The sequence below is a fragment of the Anopheles bellator genome, chromosome 1 (assembly GCF_943735745.2).
Source record: "Anopheles bellator chromosome 1, idAnoBellAS_SP24_06.2, whole genome shotgun sequence".
NCBI classification, from domain to species: Eukaryota; Metazoa; Arthropoda; class Insecta; order Diptera; family Culicidae; genus Anopheles; species Anopheles bellator.
Genome location: NC_071285.1, coordinates 50097075 through 50115588, shown reverse-complemented (window position 1 = coordinate 50115588; position 18514 = coordinate 50097075). Strand labels below are relative to the sequence as shown.

Here is an 18514-nt window from a genome sequence, read left to right as displayed (position 1 = left end):
AGAGCCGGAATGATGCCGGAACATGCCGGCGGATGGTGGAAAGTTGACCTTTCGCTTCTGGAAAATCCTTGACCAAACTTGGGAGTTTCCTCTAGCCATTACCCGGCAAATTGAATGGAGTTACGCTGCGGAAGGGTAAACGGGGACGCCCCCTCGGGGTAAGACCCCGTAAGGGCCTGCTGAAGATGATGAGCAATTAAGGATTCGCCAGCCCGCCTGCCCGACCACTTCCACGCTTCGCGGTTTAGGACACAGGTTGACAGGTTCTCAAGTGCCCTTCCCGGGGCCCTGTCAACCGAGCAGCGTCCAGGTGAGGCCGCCGAGGCCCGAATGAAAGAAAAACATTTCCCAGAGCAGAGCGGTGAAAAGCGAAAAAAATGCGTACAGTTCCTCCTTCGATTCCGTCGATGTCGATCGGTCGATTGTCTACCGGAGTGCCACTTGTGACGCTCGAAGATAAACATCCTTTTCGGAAGGGGGAAGCGACAACGTTCAGCGGCAGCCCTTCGAACAAAAGCTGCAAAATTACTAGTCGAAAGGTGAATGAATTTTCTTTGAATCACTCTGGACCGCCATCTTGGGAGAACAATGTGTTGGGAAATTGATTTTCACCTCCACGGGCGGGTCACTGGAAACGTTTAATCATTATTATTTTTAATATCAGCATCCTGGGGTCCGGTTTTCGGAAATCGCCAGACCCACCGGCGTTCGGAACGCTGGTGACGAATGTGGAACACAGTTTTATCATAGTTTGTACGATTTTAAATTTTGAACGCTGTTCGAAAAGTAAAGTAATGGTCCAATTATTTTGTAACCACTGAAAAACGGGATCAACATGAGGTAATAGCGAACGCAATGATAAAAATTAAAAGCCGCATCCTAAAGGGATACACAATTCTGAATGGGTGCCGCATTTGTGCTGCTCAGTATTTGGCCTAAGACGGATCTATGCTCTCTCGATTTTGTTACTGGAAAGGACATTCCAGAGGGTGGCGAAGACGACGACAGAAAGGACCCGGCACAGTGGACGACCACTTGTAACGAAAAGATAATATTTAGCTAGGATGTTGCATTTACGTCGGAGATGTTTTCGTTGCCAGCACCGGCTCCGTCTTCCAGGGGGCCCGTGTCCCAAGATCGGTGTTTCGGGTGTGGTACGGTTCGGTATTTTTTACTACTTATATTTCCAATCCCCCGAGCCGTGCCGTGGCTGCAGTGCGGGCTTTTTTGTTACTTAAAATGGTTCATTCACAGTTCGATTGGAAGAAATGTATGGTAGTAGAGAGTCTTGATGGAGTTTTGATTATCTACGTCTTTAACAATTAAATTCAATTGTCGAACATTTTTGAATAAATTTTTATCCAATGAAATGGTCTTTACAACTCGGGACACAAATAACGTGGTAACGTTCCCAGCATTTTCTCTCAACTTTGAAACCTCCACGGACAAATAGTAAACAACGGCTCATTACCTATCCCAAGCGGTTTCGGCGTACAGTTTCCAGCAGTGGATCACCCATGCAACCCCGTAAAGGCCACAAGCCACTCGAAAAACAGTCTGGCTAGCTCATCGTTACACCAGCGTCCCCATAAATATTCTGGGCTTTCGAACCCCTTCAGCGGTCCTGTCTGGCGCACTATGGAGCGGATTCGGAAAACTCCGACGACGACGAAAGTCATAAAAATGAATCCAACAAGTATGTCCGTGTCCGAAACCCCTTTGGTTTCCGTTGTCGGGGTTCTTCGTCCATCTGTTGTTTTCGTTGAGCCGGCTGGAAGCCACACTTTTCGGAGGCCCGAACCACCAAAGTCCCCCAAAACCGTTCCGTCCGTTCCGTGGCTGCAATGATTGTGTAGCTCGAAGTACGTTTGTTGAGAAAATACGGTACGTATTTATTTGTTTGCCAAGTGGAAGACATGTTTGAGGCTCTCGCTAGAACAATATTTTGTCTAGTGTCGATGTGGGCCACAGTGCACACCCGGGATGGTCAGCTTGAGGCGGCCACAATCGGTAGGTTTCACTTTCACGGCCACAGGCGCGCAAGTTCAGGGTCAGTGAATTTTGAAACACACCTTTCTTTTTGCTTTTTGCTCCAATTAGTAACAACATGGAGGGTTTTTTCGGGTTTGATAAATCGAAAATAGATACGCAAAGATCAGCTTTTTGTTTTCCCAAAACAACTTGAGGCACGAGCCGCGAGCCACGGAAGGCTACGTGGTCTGTGACCCTTTCGTGTGGCTGACTCTGAGGGGCAGACGGAGCGCGAGACGCCCGAAACGATCGAAGGGTTTGGCGAAGCCCATGGCTTCAACGGAACAGCAAATGTGTTTACCCTCACATCGTGCCGAGGAGTTGTTTAGTAAACATTCGAGTGGGGAATTGAATGTAAAAAACAGAATCTAAACAAATGCACCAAACTGCATCCACTCGAGCATTGTTAAACATTTGGCCGGCCAAATCTTGGCCAAAGAGGACTTTTTGTTACTCTCCGGAGGTCCCTTCGGCGTAATCCGATCCGAGGTCGTAAAGTTAATGAACCCGGCATCGGAAATGCACACTTCCGATCGTTCGGGCGATCGGGTAGGGCCTTCGTGTGGGGTTAAGCAATTTGCTGGTCGCGAAGGAAGCATGGGAACTGGAAGAGGAAAAGAATCGCACCAAAGGATTTGCCTCGGTCATTTAACGAACGTTGGCTCGTTCGCTACATTCGTTTGGTTTACTCGTTGTTGTGTGGGAATTACCCACTTCATTTGTTTGTAGCATTGTTTACGAACATGTAACTGTCCCTAAACGTACACTTGTTGTTTACATTTTTTGTTTACATTTTTTTCCCAATTTTTTGACAGCTGTCAATTTGAAATTAAGGAAATTAAGGAGAAGACGAAGCACAAGATTCAAACGTGACTTACAATTGCATACTTACAGGCGACATGAAACCGGTCGACATTGCGTCTAAAAAGTCGACATTAGCCGAGACACAACCCAATCTGTTCAAAATCTAGTTTCTTCGAATTTCGAATCTAGTTGAGTTTTGAATTTGACTTTTCACACTTAAAATTTCAGTTACAAAGCGTTGCAATTTTGTTTGAGTTTAATTTCGAATAGTGAAAAATGTTTCGTTCAAGAACACAAAAGATTTTACGAAATACGAGTAACCAATAAGAATTGTTCCTTCTTGAATGATTTTTGCTTTCGTGAAGTTTTTGCTTTGCTTTCACCATGAACCATGGAACTTTTGATACGTTCTTTCGTTTGCCATCGGCAGCAGTAATTCCGTACGCGCGGGTGTGCTTTCTGTGGACTTTATTAACGGATTTTTGTTTTTAAAACATACACGTGTTACTTTTACGAACGCCGATACAATGTTTTGTATGCTTTGCGCGAAAGCACTTGCGGCATCGCTCCCGCGAAAGGCTGGACCACCCGACTGAGGTTTTGTTGGTCGATCGCGACGGTAAAGCTGTGTGCTAAATATGTTGTATGCTACTTTAGTTTGCATGTTTTTAACAGAATTGTTCACAATTAAAGCAGCGCCATTGCTGCGGTAGTTACTGTAGAAGAGATATATTTACATCACACAATATGCTCGAAGAGAAAAAAAACTATAAACATCGTAAGGCATATCGTTCTACTTGCTTTCTCTCTTTCTCTCTCTCTCTCTATCTCCCGTTGGCTCGCGTTCTCATCTCGGCGAGGCACAGCCACCGGCCAGCGTGGCCTTTTCTAACGTTTCCTCTACTCCGAGTCGAGTAGCCGCGATCGCGCCCTCAACCTCAGCTAAATAATATATTTTACACTCATCCAACATCTCGCAGCGAAGCGCGAAACTAATCACAAGTCGATGTATACCAAAAAGTTACAGGAAACAACAAAACACAGTTAGTGGTGGTCAGCGTGTCACAAACAACGCACACCACAACCCTAGAGTACGATGCTAGTAGAGCGTGATCGTGATTGCCACTAAGGATAGGTCCTCTTCCTATCTCGGGCACAAATTTACATGCTAAGCGACTACTGTAGTGTTAAGTCAATGGCCCGGGATGGGTCCCTCAAAGCGTGCACTTAACTTAAATACAATCTTAACAAACCGTACGACGCTAGACGCGTCCAGAGATACTGCATACTGCGTGGATGGCAGGGCGAAGGACTAAGGACCGCTTGCGTCGGTTCCGGGAAATCCCTTTGGGTCGTGATGATGATGATGATGATGGTGATGATGATCGTTTCGTGTTCGCGTATTCGAGCTCGTCACATCTTCATGAGCGACTTCACCTTCTTCGCGACGTACCGCATCAACGGTTTCTGGGTCGGCTTCTTCGCCTCCTTCTCGCCGGACGCGCCGGATGTGGACGCGAGCGACGAGTGCGTCGAGTGGCCATCCTCTTCCTCGTCCGGCTCGTACTGTCGGGGCGTGCTGTCCACCGTGATGGTTTCCTTCTCGCACAGTGGCTCCTCTTCCGGCTCGTCGCGGACGAAGCGCCGGTTGAGGCAAATGTTTCCTCCACCGAGCGACGGCGGAGGACTGCCGGGTGATTCCGGCGGCGGGCTGTCCCGCTCACTCGCCCCGCCGGCGAGCAGCGTTTCCATGCTCTGCGTGTTGTCGAGGTACGAGTCGGCCCCACCCGGCTGTTCCTCCGCGTCGAACAGATCGTCCATGCTGCGTGACCTCCGGTTGGTGCTCTTCTTCGTGTCACTCGCTTCGGCCGTGCCTGCCACATCCGGCACCCGGCGGAAGCTTGACCGATCGTGATCGTGTTCATCGGCTGATGGTGCCCCATCGCCACCATCCACCAGTTCGTGTCCCTCGGCTGTCAGGGTGGCTGTTCCGGGAATCGGTTTCCGTGGGCGCCGTACCGCTGGCCGCGATGAGTCATCCAGCAGCCCATCGTAGCTGTGGCTCCGGAGCTCGATCTTCGGCGGCAGCGGGGGTCGTTGCGACACCACTACACCGGCCGCCGAGCTGCGCCGCCCGTCGCCTGCCCGCAGGTTCGCGGGCCGTGACAGGCCCGGTGTCCGGGTCGCCTTCGGGAAGCGCTGCCCAGCGGAGCGCTGCCCCACGGAGCCTGCCACTACCGGCCACTGGCGGCCCGGACTGGACGACTTCCGGTACAGCGGGGCCAGCGTCGAGTGGTACCGCGGGTGGTGCGGTAGCGCGTTCAGTGACCCGCACGACCCACCGCCACTGGCCGGACTGACAGCCGAAGGGGCATCTAGTCATTCGAGGTTCCGCCCTCCGTTCTCCTTGTCGCTGCTCTTGCCCGAGTCGTTGCTGTGCGTGCGGTGATAGATCACCGACGACGGCGTCACATCGCCGGCCTGTCGCAGCGGCAGATTGGAGCGCCCGTGCCCGTCGCCCCGGTTGTTCGCCTCCGTTCGCATGAACCTATGGAAACGGAAAGGACATTAGGTCCACGACGCTCCGGAAAGGTGTTGAAAGTGAAGGTAAGCGGCGAAGAAATGGCGATGCCGATAACGGAACGGAAACAGTGACCTTAAGGATGATAACGAAAGTAAAACGCACCAAAGAAAGGTGATCGCAACAGAAAAGGACGAAGAGGACAGAATCGAAACAATACGGTTAACCGAACATCAAATGATACTGTTAACAAAGAGAGTGTGCGTGCGGAGCGAAGGAACTACACGCAGGACTACGGGAAGAGGTAAACAGAAGTGAGGGGCGAATAGTGGGGTGCGTCGCGCGTGGATGGTTGATTAGGGAGTTATTTGCCAGCAAAAAAAACCTGCCTCACGACCCCCAGGTCCTGGTTCCGTTTCCGGTTCCGGTTTCGGGTGTGTCGCGTCGCGTCGATACTTTGCTCGATTCGGTTTTCTCGGTGGTGGTGGTGGTTCTGTTGTTTTGTGTTTCAGAGTTCTTAACGGCCCGAAGCAGAAGAAGAAGCGGAAGTCGAGACGAAAGGAGTGTTTCGCGAGCCAGCCACACACAGGATGATCCCTGCTGGTGTCCCTGCACACCGACATGTACACTTCACAAGCAGCGATAAGCAATAGTCAAAAGGGCTTCGTAAGCACCGCATCCCGTTTCGTTTGAAGTGTCCAGTTTCACACACAAACACACAAGCACGACCAACCTGCCCACGGGTGAGGAGGTCACACGGAGGTTTAGCACAACGCAACAACGGCCGTTTAGCTCTTAGCGCGCGGAGTTGGCTCGACTGTTATGATTAATGGTATTTCGAATGTACCTGAGAGAGAGAGAGAGAGAGGAAGGGAGAAAAGAGAGAAACGCGGGAACGTTTAGTGACACAAGTCTACTGAGGCTCTGGCATGCGGAACCCAACAACGTGCGTGAACAATCGTGAGGCAACAGGGGCCGGGAAGGATCGTGCTGACATGCAAGGGGAAGCCATCCTCGTGGAGTACTATTTACAGGGACGATCGGACAACAATCGGATGATGGGAGATGAGTCTCTCGGCCTTGGAAACTCTCGGTCTGCCCGACGTACCTCTCCAGTTTGTCCACGCACGCGTCCTGGTAGTCATGGATCCAGCGCACGCCATTGAAGTGGCACACGCCCCGCATATCCTCGGGCAGCTTCTCCGGTTCCGGCCACTGGAAGTTATCGATGATCGGAATGATGTTGCACTCGGAGTTGAGCGCCGCTACGATTTCCTACAACGAGCATCAAGGACCGGTTAGTGACGCTGTCACCCTGCCCTCCCCTTTGGCCCACTTACCCGGTGCACCCAGTCCTTGCCCTCGGCATCGTCCAGGCAGCGGTCAAGCGCCTCGGGGGTCAGCACCAACAGGAAGTGCTTCGCGTGCCGGATACTCTGCAGCAGATTGTTGTCGAACTTGCCCGCCTCCAGCCGCTCGACGTCGATGAACACGGAGAACCCGCGCAGCTCCAGGTGCACCTTCAACAGGCTCGCAAGCTGCGATCCGTTACTCCTCCGGTAGCTCACGAACACATCCAGGCTCTTCTCACTGCTCTGCTCCGACCGGAACGCCGGGATCGAATCGCTCAGCTTGATCACGTTCAGGATGCGTGCCCGGTGGATCGAGTTCCGGATGCCACAGGGCGAGATCAGCTGATCCTCGTCCAGATCGCGCAGCGACTCGAGATCAACGCCCGCGTTCAGCAGCGCGTACGTGTAGATCGTGTACTCCGGTCCGATCCGGTTCAGGAAGCTATGCAGTCCATCCGGGTCACGCGAACTGTAGTCGGCCATTTTCTTCAGGTTCTGCAGCTCCCGCTCGAACCGGATCCGCTGGATCCCGTTCTTGATGCCGATGTCGTCCCGCAGGTTCGGTTCCTGCAGCTGCAGCAGCAGATCTCCGTCGACCTTCGAGTCGTAGAAGTGCTGCTCGTACTCGCTGAACCCGATCTGCTTCACCCACTCGCGGACGTCCTCCGTCGACCAGAGCGGGACCTGTTGGGACAGCTTGTGGGGTACCTCTTCGCCGATCAGCCGCAGCGCTTGGGCCGCAAACTTCGAAGCGATCGCGTTCGGGGAGCTGGCCACCCGGATGAGCGGCTCGATCGCACCGATGTCCTTGAAGATGTTCGTGTTGCCCTGCTCCTTCTTGATGCCCGCCTCCATGCAGAAGTGGAACGCGGCCAGGTTGCGCGCTTCCTCGCGCTTCGAGCTCAGCACCGGCACCAGCCGCTGCAGCCAGTGTTTGCTCTGGCCGTGCGCGTGCGCCAGGTTCGACTTGGCAAAGTCCGACGGGTTGTGCGTCGTCACGAACGGCTCCACCAGGTTGAGGGTGCCCGATTTGATCACCTCCGCCTCGATCTCCTTGTTCGCGACCAGCACCACGATCGCCAGGCACGCGTAGTACTTGATGTTCTCGTCGTTGTGGAACGCCAGCGGGAACAGCCACGACGGCACCTTCCGGTTGATCATCGCCTCCTGGTTCTCGGCCCCACCATACAGCGAGAGGTTGGCCAGGGCTCCGGCACAATGCCGCAGCGTTTCCACGTCGTTCTTGCGGCACTCGAACAGCACGGCGTCGAGCCCACCGAGCCGGATCACGTTCGAGCACGTGTCCTCGCTGTGCTTGAACAGGTGCTCCAGGATGCCGGTGCCGACCCGCGAATGATCGGTCGCGTTGTTGCGCGTGCAAACGCACGCCACGTTCACCACCTTGTCCAGCCCGTTCTTCACCACGTGCGTCCGGTTCTCGGTGGTCAGACACTGCTCGAGTAGCCGGGCCGACGAGAACTGGACCTCCGAGTCGTTGTCGACACAGTTCCGCATCAGCAGATCGAGCCCGCCGGTGTTGCGCAGGGTGTCACAAAGGGTCGCCCCTAGCTCGTGGCCATGCGTTGGGACGGCCCAAGCCCGCCGGATGATCTCGTTCATCTGGTTCAACATGGTGGGCGCTCGCTTGAGGGGCTCCGTCTGCTGCAGACTCTGCACGTACCGTTCCAGGTGGGTCGAGTACTTGGAGATCGTGCCTTCGATCTCGTCCGGGCAGCTACCGAGCCGCTCGAGATCCTCGAACGCCAGCATACCATCCTGCTGGTCCTGCAGCAGCATACCGTTTCGCGTGGAGGACGAAGACAGGGTGCTCATCTGCGCCGACGACGCACTGATCGTGCTCGTGTTTGACATCGTGAACGAGGATTGCGTCGAGGACGAAATGTGCTTCTCCTGGTTGAAGATGCCGCCCGCCGTTACGGTTTGCTTCTGTTGTGCCTGTGATATCGCCTTGTTTTCCGCACTAAAACCGAGGGGCAGAGAGAGAGAGAGAGTTAGAACACGTGCGGAAACCAGACACCCGAAATACGCACCTGAAGTGATCGCTCTGCACCTTCCGACTGTGGGCCGCTATGTTGTTCGCTTCGGCCTGCTGGAAGTCACCCATCTTCATCGAGCGGGCCTCCTGAAATGGGGAAACCGTGCGTGAGGGCGATAAGCAGTATCAGCGGTCTTACGGTGATCCGTTACGGGGTAAACATCACTTCACGCCACGATTGTCAAGTCTGGCTCGCTGAAGTACGCCATTTCGCAATACGGCAAAAGGTGGCCGGGTGAGCTACGGCCATGTGGCTAGGCCTGGCCTGGATGGAGTCTAAACCGCCCCCTTTTCGTGACGTGACCCATTCCGATTCCGGTCCGATCCGGAACACACAGAGCACACAAAGTGGCGCCCTTTTGGCGCTCTCATTATCACACTTCACAGTCGGTGGCTTCAATGGTTGAGCTTACCAGTGGCCACTGTTCGAACCCATAAAATGAAAGTTCTAAGTTACATTAAAGTCTTCCCCTACATTAGAACCCCGAGTTCATGAGTTGAGTTCATGAGTTCTTTAACTGCAAGTTATGCGAAATTTGGAGGAGCTCAACAAGAGCACAAAAAAGTATTTTTTGAAGGACTAAAAAAACCTTTGGCACAAAGGTACATTATCCGATGGAGGTTACTCTTCAAAGGCGTCAAAATATTCAAAGGCGTCAGATATTCATAAATAAATAAATATTTTTTTAAGAAAACAAAAATTAGCGATACTTTTAGAACAGACCACGTTCATGGGCATGTTTACATGATTGCAGTTGTCGTTCGAGTCTCCGATCGAGTGACACTACACACGTCACGGCAGTCCCGACTAAAGATAACGATATCAACTTCGGGCGCCTCCCAGTCGGCATAGGAGTCAGCGTAATCATCGCTTGAGTGCCAAACTTCAAGCTGTGCTTAATACGACCAAACGAGAGCCGGTGAGGTGAGTTTACCATTTAATGCTCCGATACATTGGCGATCAATTTAATTTGCAAAAAAAAATCGCTTAATTCGGCATCGCACAGACATCAATGAAACTCGTTCATAATTTACTACAAAACCCGGGCCCGGGGGGCCCCGGTGTAATCGGGTCATACTTCATCCCGTGTAATAACTTTCGCTGTCACTGTTTATTGAACCCGCCTGATCGTGTGCACTCAATGCTCACACTCGATCACGGCGATCCATTACGGGAAACCGATACCGGGAAACATCTGGCAAACCTCGCGGTTCCGGCACTCCAAACAGCCAACCCCTGGTCTTTTGATGTCCTGGTTGGTGTGTAAACACCCGGCCCCGGGTTGGCCGGGTTGGCCGGGTTGGCCGAGCCCGATCGAAAATCGAACGAACACCCGTTACGGAGCGTTACTAGTGTCCGGCGTGTAATTGTTGGTCACCGCGATTAACTGCCAACACTTACGGACTCTGTTCGTATTTTTAGTTCGGCCACCATCATAACGGGTAGGCCGATCTCTAATCTAACGTTCTATTTGCGGCACGTCCCATCATCCGGCGGGATTCATTTTTCCTTTTCCGGTCCGGTACTCGGAAGGGGGTAGTAATTTTCTATTTTCGGCCACACCATTGTTTACCATCGGTCAAGGACGGCCGTACGTTACGTCGCTTGTCCTTCGTCCTTCGGGTGGCCCGCCCCCGACTGGACTCTCACCTGCGTAACGCCCTCGATCGGGACTTCGAACGTCGTGCGGATCGCACTGACCGTCGGATTGCCGAGTGGACTCTCGACGATCGTGACACGGGGACTGCCGGGCACTGGGCTGGTGGCCAAGTTCAGGGTGATCCCATTCCGGTGATGCGACACCGGGCTGCCCGACTTGGACGAGCCGGACAGCGAGGGAGACCTCGGTGGCGCTTGCCCCGGCCCACTGGCCAGTGGAGGGGGCGGCGACAGGGGAAACTCCACGATCGGGCTCGGGGTACGCGTCGGCACAAAGTCCGACTGGCCGGTCGACCGGAAGATACCCTTCCGGACGGGCCACGGTGCCTGATTGCTCATGGGGCCCGATTACTTAATTCGTGCGTCGGATTACACAACACGTTCGGGTTCGGGGGGGGGGGGATCGAGTTTTTCTTCCACCGCACCGCACGGAATTCATTCACAAATCCTTGTCACCGTCATCGTCAACGGGGTGCCGATCGCGACGCGAAAAACAACGTTACTTTCACTAGAGCAGCCTGTCACACCGCAGCACGTTGAGCTTGAACAGCGATCGATTTATTAACTAGACACCGTGCCATGCACAGGAGTGAGGTGTGGGGAAGCTAGCAGCTGCCGCGCCACGAGGATCGCGTTCATTCACCGTCACTCGAGACGATCGTTTCGCTCGATCGTTCGGCCGTCGACTAACGGGTGCGCCGCGAAAGGGCACCACGAACCACCTCTCGCCACAAGCACACCGACACTTGGCCGTCATCGCGGCGTAGTGTGTGTGTGCTGGTGGAAAATGTGGCCGCCTTTCGGAAAATTCTACGCATTCGGGGAAACCTGTAGCTGAGCGGTTCGTGTGAGCGGATCATTTTCGCACGGCAGCGCGACGGTCACGCAGGAACGACAGGAACGCACACGCCAGGCGGCGGGATTGACGTCTGTGACATAAATCAAACAACTCCCAAGGCCAGGATGGCTGGCTGGTCAGGTTTGTTTCGAAGGAAATCGATCAAAGGTCGACGTTTTCGGAACGGAATTTGCGTCACGACCTTCGCCCAGGGGCTGGATTCGCTTCGGATAACCTCTTGAAGTCGATCGATAAGAAATACGGTTACGGTCAAGGAGCCGATGCCGATGCCGTGCATTATTAAAACCCTGTTACTAGAGACCCATTAAATTACAGACGCAGTAGAGGAACTCCCAAAAGGGCTGCGTGTTGTGGGTTGGACACATCATCACAAAACCCAGCCTAAACTCCCTTAATGAGGGCCCATTTGCTCGCGAGGGAAATTATTCGTAAATTGCAGCCGTAAGTTTCAGGTTCCACTGGCTCTCCACTGTTTACGATGCGTAAAGCACCACGAACACACGCGCGTTTCGAAGCGTAAGCAGTTCGTGAAGGTCACACGTGTGCCCGCCACACTGTTGTTTGGGCGGCGAAATTCTCCCGAACTCGGGCATTACAAACACACAGACACACACGCAATGTTGTCACATTCCGTCACGATGTTCCCGCACGACCATGCGGTCGATGGGAACTCAACCCAGCAATCGATCGATTCTCTCCGGGCGGTTCTCCGTGGTTCCGATTCTACGTACCGTTCGCGTCGAGCGATCTCGTTTGCTGTCCCCCCGATGTCCCGATGTTGTCCCGCTCGTTCCGTCCGGTCCGTGGCACAGCTGGCGGCGACTGATTAGCGGTGCATCGCCACCGCACCAAAGTCGCCCACAGTCGACGAGTGTCGGCTTCTTCGCTGTCAAACCGACACGAATGACGTAACGGCCGAGCAGCATATTGTAGTGTGTCGCTCGGTCGCTTCCGGTTCCGGTCGCTACGCACGGCAAAGGATGCCCTGCATTCCGATAGGGCGGAGTGACAACGGTGTCTAGACAGGATTGCCCACCAAAAAAAAACAAAAAACGGGCCGTTGAACTGTCACCCTTTCGAGAGACGGCTCGTGCCCGCACTCCGAACCCACGGGAAGGAGGCCGAGAACTGAACCGGTGGCATTCGGTTGGTTTGCGTTCGGCGATGGGATTTGGCGAGTGCGCATGTCCAGGACTTGCCCCAAGGAATCGGGCGGACAGGTCGCCGGAGGATAATGGAAAGTTCGCGACCACATTGACCGAGTTCGAGTCTCTATGGATTTCCCTAAAAAATCGTTCGTTCGCGAAAAGTCAACAGAGGAACTCTTTGTCCTATAACCTTGCCGGCAATGTCATAGAACGCGACAAGGGGCCGCCGTATTACACGCAAACTGTCAATGAGGTGTCGAGTCTACGAATTACACTAGGAAGAGGGCAATGAAGTCCCAAGAATTCTTCGCATTCCCACGCAACTCAACCCATGGCCCACGGTGTCCCCGTTCTGTGTGATTCACCGAGACAAGCAATAGAGGGCCCGCAGAAACCACTAGAAGCCTGTTGGGGTGGCCAACATAATAAAATGATTCATCACGCCGAGACGCTCGCTGTCAGCTAGAGCTCGGATCCGAGCGGACAATAAATCAGTGGCGACGTGTCCGTTCCTTCTTGCTAAAGACCCACGACCCACACCCACCTTCAGTATGGCGCCCTTCTCCTCCGCCGTCACGCCGTCCACCTCCGTCCGGGTGCTCATGGCGGCGAGGGCCGCCTGCTCCTGATACTGCAGGTCGCCGGCGTGCAGCTTCTTCGATTCGGCCGACGCGAGCGTGGCCTGCTCGCTGCTGAACCCATCCTTGACCACCTTCGTCTTCGACTCGGACGTCGTTTTCTTCTCCTCGTACTTGACCGACTCGATCGTGCCGCAGCCGGCCCCTCCGTTCACCGCGAGGGCCCCCCCACCGTGACCGTTCGGTACGAGGGGCCCGGCAGCCCCGTTCGTGCCGCCGTTCATCGGCCGCAGGGCCGACGCCATGCTCGACAGATCGTCGTCCGTCTCCGAGTCGGGGAACGTCACCAGCGGGTCCTGGCCCTGCGGATCGTCGAGACTGTCCATGGACGAGCGTAACCTGTGGGAGAGAGCGGAGTTGAAGGACCTCTACTGTGCGGGTCAGAACCCCCTCTTACCGCTTCTGGAGATCGCTGATTTTGGACGAGGTGCTCGACAGGGCGTTCGAGAGCTTCCGCGACTGGTGGTTGTGGTTGGCGATTTTGGTGGACGACACGGAGGACGACGAGCTCTGCTGCGTGGAGGACGAAGACGTGGAGGTGGTGGTGGAGGACGAGCTGGTACTGTTGTGGCCCATCATGTTCTTCATCTCGGCGATCGAGTTCTGCATCTCGCCCAGGCCCTGCTTGACGGCGGCCGCCGACGACTTTAGTGAGGACATCCGCTGCGTGGAGGAGGACGTGCTCTGAGCCACATGGCTCGTGGTCGTGCTCGAGGAGGACGTGGAAGTCGACGACAGTTTGGAGCTTTTCGTGCTGCCGACGCTTCGGTTGAGTAGCTGCCGAGGAACGGTTCGAGAAAGGAAAGGTTCGTTACCAGAAGGATTTGCGGGCGTGACAAAAATCTCTCCAGATAATAAAGTCCCTAGTCTTGGGACCCCTGGGAAAGTGGGGTCTATAATTATCACTAATTGATAGCAGCCGTAGCCGTCACATGAATCGTACACCCTCTCGAGCGATTTGCCGGCCCCGATGGCAATTACGTGATAAACCAGCGAAGTGGTACTAAATTAGCGCCCGTGACTAATGCCGGGGGACGGTCATCGAATGGTCCCGGATTCGACGACGGGCAGGCCGCCCCGGCGATCTGCCCCCTTCGTAGTCTTATCAGCCGGGGGTAGGGTCCCGAGAACAACAATCGAACGGCAGATTTAGGAGCCTCGCATCATTGTCCGGCGAGTCATCAGCTGTTGAATGCCGGCGTGCGTAATTCCATGATATCATCGGGTGACGAATGGTGGAATTTGCGTTATCACTAAACAGCAGTTGGCGATCCTTTATCGAACGAGCCTTTAGGTCGAAAAAGCCCTAACCAGTTGTGGGCGATTATCGTGGTTTGGTCTATTATGAATTCCTTATGAGCCGACCAAACCGGTTGTTCATATTTCCCAAATAACGAAATTTGACGACGGATTGTCTCTATCTAATCACTTTCGGTAGTGTCACCGCGAATACTCCACCGGACCGGATCGGATTACAACATTAATTCACCAATGGCGGTTTCCAAAGAGAAACTTCTTGTATCGATTTGGAAACATTGACAATTCTTTTTAAGGTAAAGTGCTCTGAAAACATCGATGAGTCCCACAAAGTACTATGAAGACAGTGTGTCTCGTCGAATTTGCATTTGCAAATGCATTTTGCACACGAACGCCCACTAGTGTACTGTGAGAAGTATCACCATTAACCCACGCACTAGTCTCGGATTGCTGCACAGTGTGGAACTCGCCCAGAGTTTCCCCAGGATCCTGGACACTACAACCAAACCTGATCCATTAAACCGTTCTTTGTTGACCGCATTAGGTACTACTTGGATCAAGGTCATGTTTGAAGTTCCCGGAAAAGGCACTACCGTCTATTCTCGGAGTGTAGAATCCCGCGGTCAATAGGCCAGATCAGATTCCGAGTTTATATGCCATACCATACAGGGTAACAAACTACGAACGCTAGTCGTCGAATATGGCTGTTAGCTTTCATCGTCCAGTCGGCAGGATTAGGCGTGGGACGAAGCAGCGAGTTGTGGTCACCGAATGGTAACTCCCATTTGGCTTTCGAGATGGCAGACTACGTAATCCCAGCATTTTATTGCTTAATCAAGGGTCTGATGGTATAAAATAAGTATTTAAGTACAGGGAGAGAGTCTTCACAACTACTTTACTCTACGTTGCACTAGATACATTAAGAATTTGGAGAGAGCGTGAAAATTAACATCACAGTTATGGCAGTACCCGAAGAGAACCTGGGAATTCCCAGCACGCTGGACAATAAAGAGAGAATGGGAAACGAGCCGTGGCTCGTACGCAACGTACGATTGATGCCAACTTTATGGGCCCATATTAGCGAACCGGTTCAATAATCCGTTACTTTATGGATAGAGCGCAAACATTCCCGCACGATCCACGATCGGCAAGGAAGGCGTAACAGGCGCACCAGGCGGCAACCTAAATTGAACCGCTCACACTTTAAACGGGCCCGGGCCCGGGTGGGAAAAAACGCCCATAACCATCATCCCGCCAGCCAAATGGACGCTTCCGGGGAAGCCATTAAAACCGTGGCAACCACTACTGGCAGACGAAACTACCGTCTCTTCGCCGAAATGCAAATGCTTTTGGCCGCGAAACCGCGAACCGAAACCCGCGCCCGCGCTGGGGTCGGACTTGGGCGTAGTAGTAATATGTTGAGAAATTATTTTTAGCTGCGCACTTATTGACCTTCCCACTCGCGCGCTTCCCTGGCAGCCTGATGGTGGCGGCGGCGGCGAGGATGATGATGCTGTGCCGGTCGTTCCGATGACGATGTCACACTTAGCGCTTGTGGCTCACCTGCTGAAGATGGCGCGGTTTGGCCGGGCACTACACTCCAAAATGTTCGAGGTTTCGAGTTGTCGTTTTTTGTTTCGCGTTTAGGTCGATAACTATATTAATGCACTAGACCACAAACGTGGCGTTCGAATTGGCGTCACACGGTTCGGATAGGAAAGGAAGTTCGCTTCGCTTCGATCTCTTCTCCGTCGCTGATCGTGAAGGTCGATGTTGATCGTTCGTTCGTTCTGAGTAGACTGACTGCTCGACTCGACTCGGTCACCTAAGTGGGGCTGCTGCTGCTGCACCCTGTCCCGTGGTTTTATTTTATTTCTGCCTTTTCGCTGCCATCATCATTCAACCGTTAGGTTGACCGAAACGTTCGAGTGTGGGCTGAAGTGGAACGATTTGCATCATTAATCTTCTGAGCGATCACCACCCATCATTTAGTGCGAAACGCCGACTTGAAGAGCGACCCCGAGATAGAGCAACGAACTTTTTCATTCACCCAAAACACGGTGGACCCGATTTCGCATACAGGAGACGTCGCGGAAAATCTAATGCAATCTGTGGTCTTTGGCGCTGGCACGCTCACTGACTCAACTCTAGACCCGAACCATATACACAGGAGACACTCTGCGATCTTCAGCACCGTCGTAACGCAAACAAGTTTGTGCCATTCTAAAAACGGCAAGCACGCCGGCAGCGGAAGAAGACGAAGACAGCTTCACGCCGCTGGCAGCTGGTTTTTGGCGTGAAAAATAGATCGCGACCTGCACGCGACAAAATTCGGCGAACGGCGGCACCGAACCGCCGAAGGTGGGTTTTTACGCGGAATTTGTACGCGCCCTGAGGGGGAAACCGATCGGTTTGCCGTTCGGAGACAATTTATGGAAGTCTGTCAAGTCGGCGCGTCCGCCGTTGCTTTCCCCCGGAACATGTCAGACAGCGACGCCAGAGTTCATCGGAACCGTTGCTCGTACTTGGCGTCGTTGTTGTCGAGATTTCTAGCTGCGATCGTGGCAGTGTTTTAGCCCTTGCGTGACAATTTAATTTATTTCGATCATGTTCAATTTCCGCGATGGGTACCAGACAGCTGGAGATCGGTTTGGTTGCTTAGAGGCCAACGATCGGCTGGAGTCTGAAGATGCGGTGAAGATTGCTCTTGAACACCGTCCAACGCTATTTTAAGGCCGACAACAGATCCATTCCCTAATAGGCCACGATGTGGTTAGCCTTTTGCGGACATGCCGGCAATCTTCCGCCATGTCAAACATCTGTCAACGGTTTCCGCCGAAATCGGTTAGTTCGGCAAAACCTCGGCCCCCCTGACAGGCATCATTTTACAGTTTGAGTCTTGGCCAAGAACCGGGTCGTTCGGCCGGACCAAAATTGACCTTTGCAGCACCAGGCGGCTCCATGGAACCGAAAGTCGACGAGTGACGAAACAACATCGTGAGAGATAGAGACTCGGACCAAAGAGAGACTCGTTGAAAGTGCCTGTCATCAGCCGCCATCCGAGCGTCGTCACTTCGTCTTCGACTTTTCAATGAAGAGAGTTTCGCGGGCGATATGAGTTTATTATCAGCCGTCCCGAGCCCCGAGTCCATTCACCTGCGCCCGCACTAGTGGCAGGATTAAAGGCTAGTAGCAGTTACATAAGGACAACCCGTCATCGGAAGCCCTGCTCGATCTCGTCGCGGTCGAGCAGTTCCGAGAATCGTCCGAGACCGGCCGGTGAATCAGCTGACTTTCGCTCGGTCGCTCGAGGACGTCGAGAGATTACGAAAACGGACCAACGGGAGGGTACCAACCTTGCACTAGAAACCTCTCGCCGTTGACTTGGGCCGGCTGATTGAGCGTGAAGTGCTTTTATTTATATCACAATTAATACGCAAATCCGTTCGGGGGCTTTCCTGTGGCTCGCTCGAGGGTTAATGATTAAGACAAGCCCCGAGTAATTTATGGACTTTGAAGCACTGCTTTTGCGCTGAATCATTGGCGCCAGCATTGGCGCGGTGGCGCCGAAGTAAAAGGTGAGGTGACCGAACACGATCTCTCGTGGATGAGGTGTTCTTGTTGATTCCGGGTGAGCGGTTCCGGGAATCGCCGAAAACTTACCTCCTGGGCGGCCGACGACGACGACATCGAGCTGGAGGATGCTGCGCTGGAACCGGATGCGGAGCCCGACAGTGGCGCATTGGAGGTTGCGAACAGATTGTGTCTCGTTGAAGTCGGTGTGGGCGTGCCGGTGTCAGCAATGTCGGACATCTGAAGGTGGGCAAAAAAAAGCCCGGGTTGGGCAAAATATGGCCATGCATTAGTCGTGGAGTCGGAACGGAACTTGGCTTGTAAATATAACACGGGGTTACAGGGGGATTACGAAAAAGCGAAACGGAGGCAGTGCGAGATTGACGTTACTGAATGACAAATAGAGGGCTCTCGACCCCCCCACATTACTTCCTAATAATAATTCGATTGTTAACACATTTGTAGCTACGGTTACACAGAGACACGTACATTGTGATGGGATTGTAACTTATTTGAGAACAACATAAATGGGGAGTCGCTTGTTAATATTCCTGTTTGACGCAAACCAAGCGTTTGACATGCAAATTCGAGCCCTAACGAACCAACCCTAGTGCT

The 18514-nt window shown here is 53.4% G+C and overlaps 2 protein-coding genes across 3 annotated transcripts; both read right to left on the bottom strand.

Moving 5' to 3' along the window:
* Positions 1-3540: 3540 nt before the first annotated feature.
* LOC131215786 (uncharacterized) lies at positions 3541-5214 on the bottom strand (the record flags this gene model as incomplete). Its single annotated transcript, XM_058210183.1, has 1 exon — positions 3541-5214. A coding segment is annotated over one exon (966 nt), but the record flags the coding sequence as incomplete, so codon positions are not given.
* Positions 5076-16093, bottom strand: LOC131206389 (NAD(+) hydrolase sarm1). 2 transcript variants are annotated; one of them, XM_058198924.1, is made up of 7 exons: positions 15890-16093; positions 13467-13846; positions 12976-13408; positions 8760-8851; positions 6697-8689; positions 6465-6631; positions 5076-5383 (listed from the first exon to the last, which is right to left on the bottom strand). In XM_058198924.1, the coding sequence occupies exons 2-7, from the start codon at positions 13727-13729 to the stop codon at positions 5215-5217; spliced, it is 3117 nt and encodes a 1038-aa protein (XP_058054907.1). In that variant the 5' UTR covers positions 13730-13846; positions 15890-16093; the 3' UTR covers positions 5076-5214. The 2 variants fall into 2 exon arrangements, with proteins under 2 accessions (XP_058054907.1, XP_058054908.1); XM_058198925.1 differs by lacking the exon at positions 5076-5383 and adding an exon at positions 5760-6203.
* Between the last annotated feature and the right edge of the window lie 2421 nt (positions 16094-18514).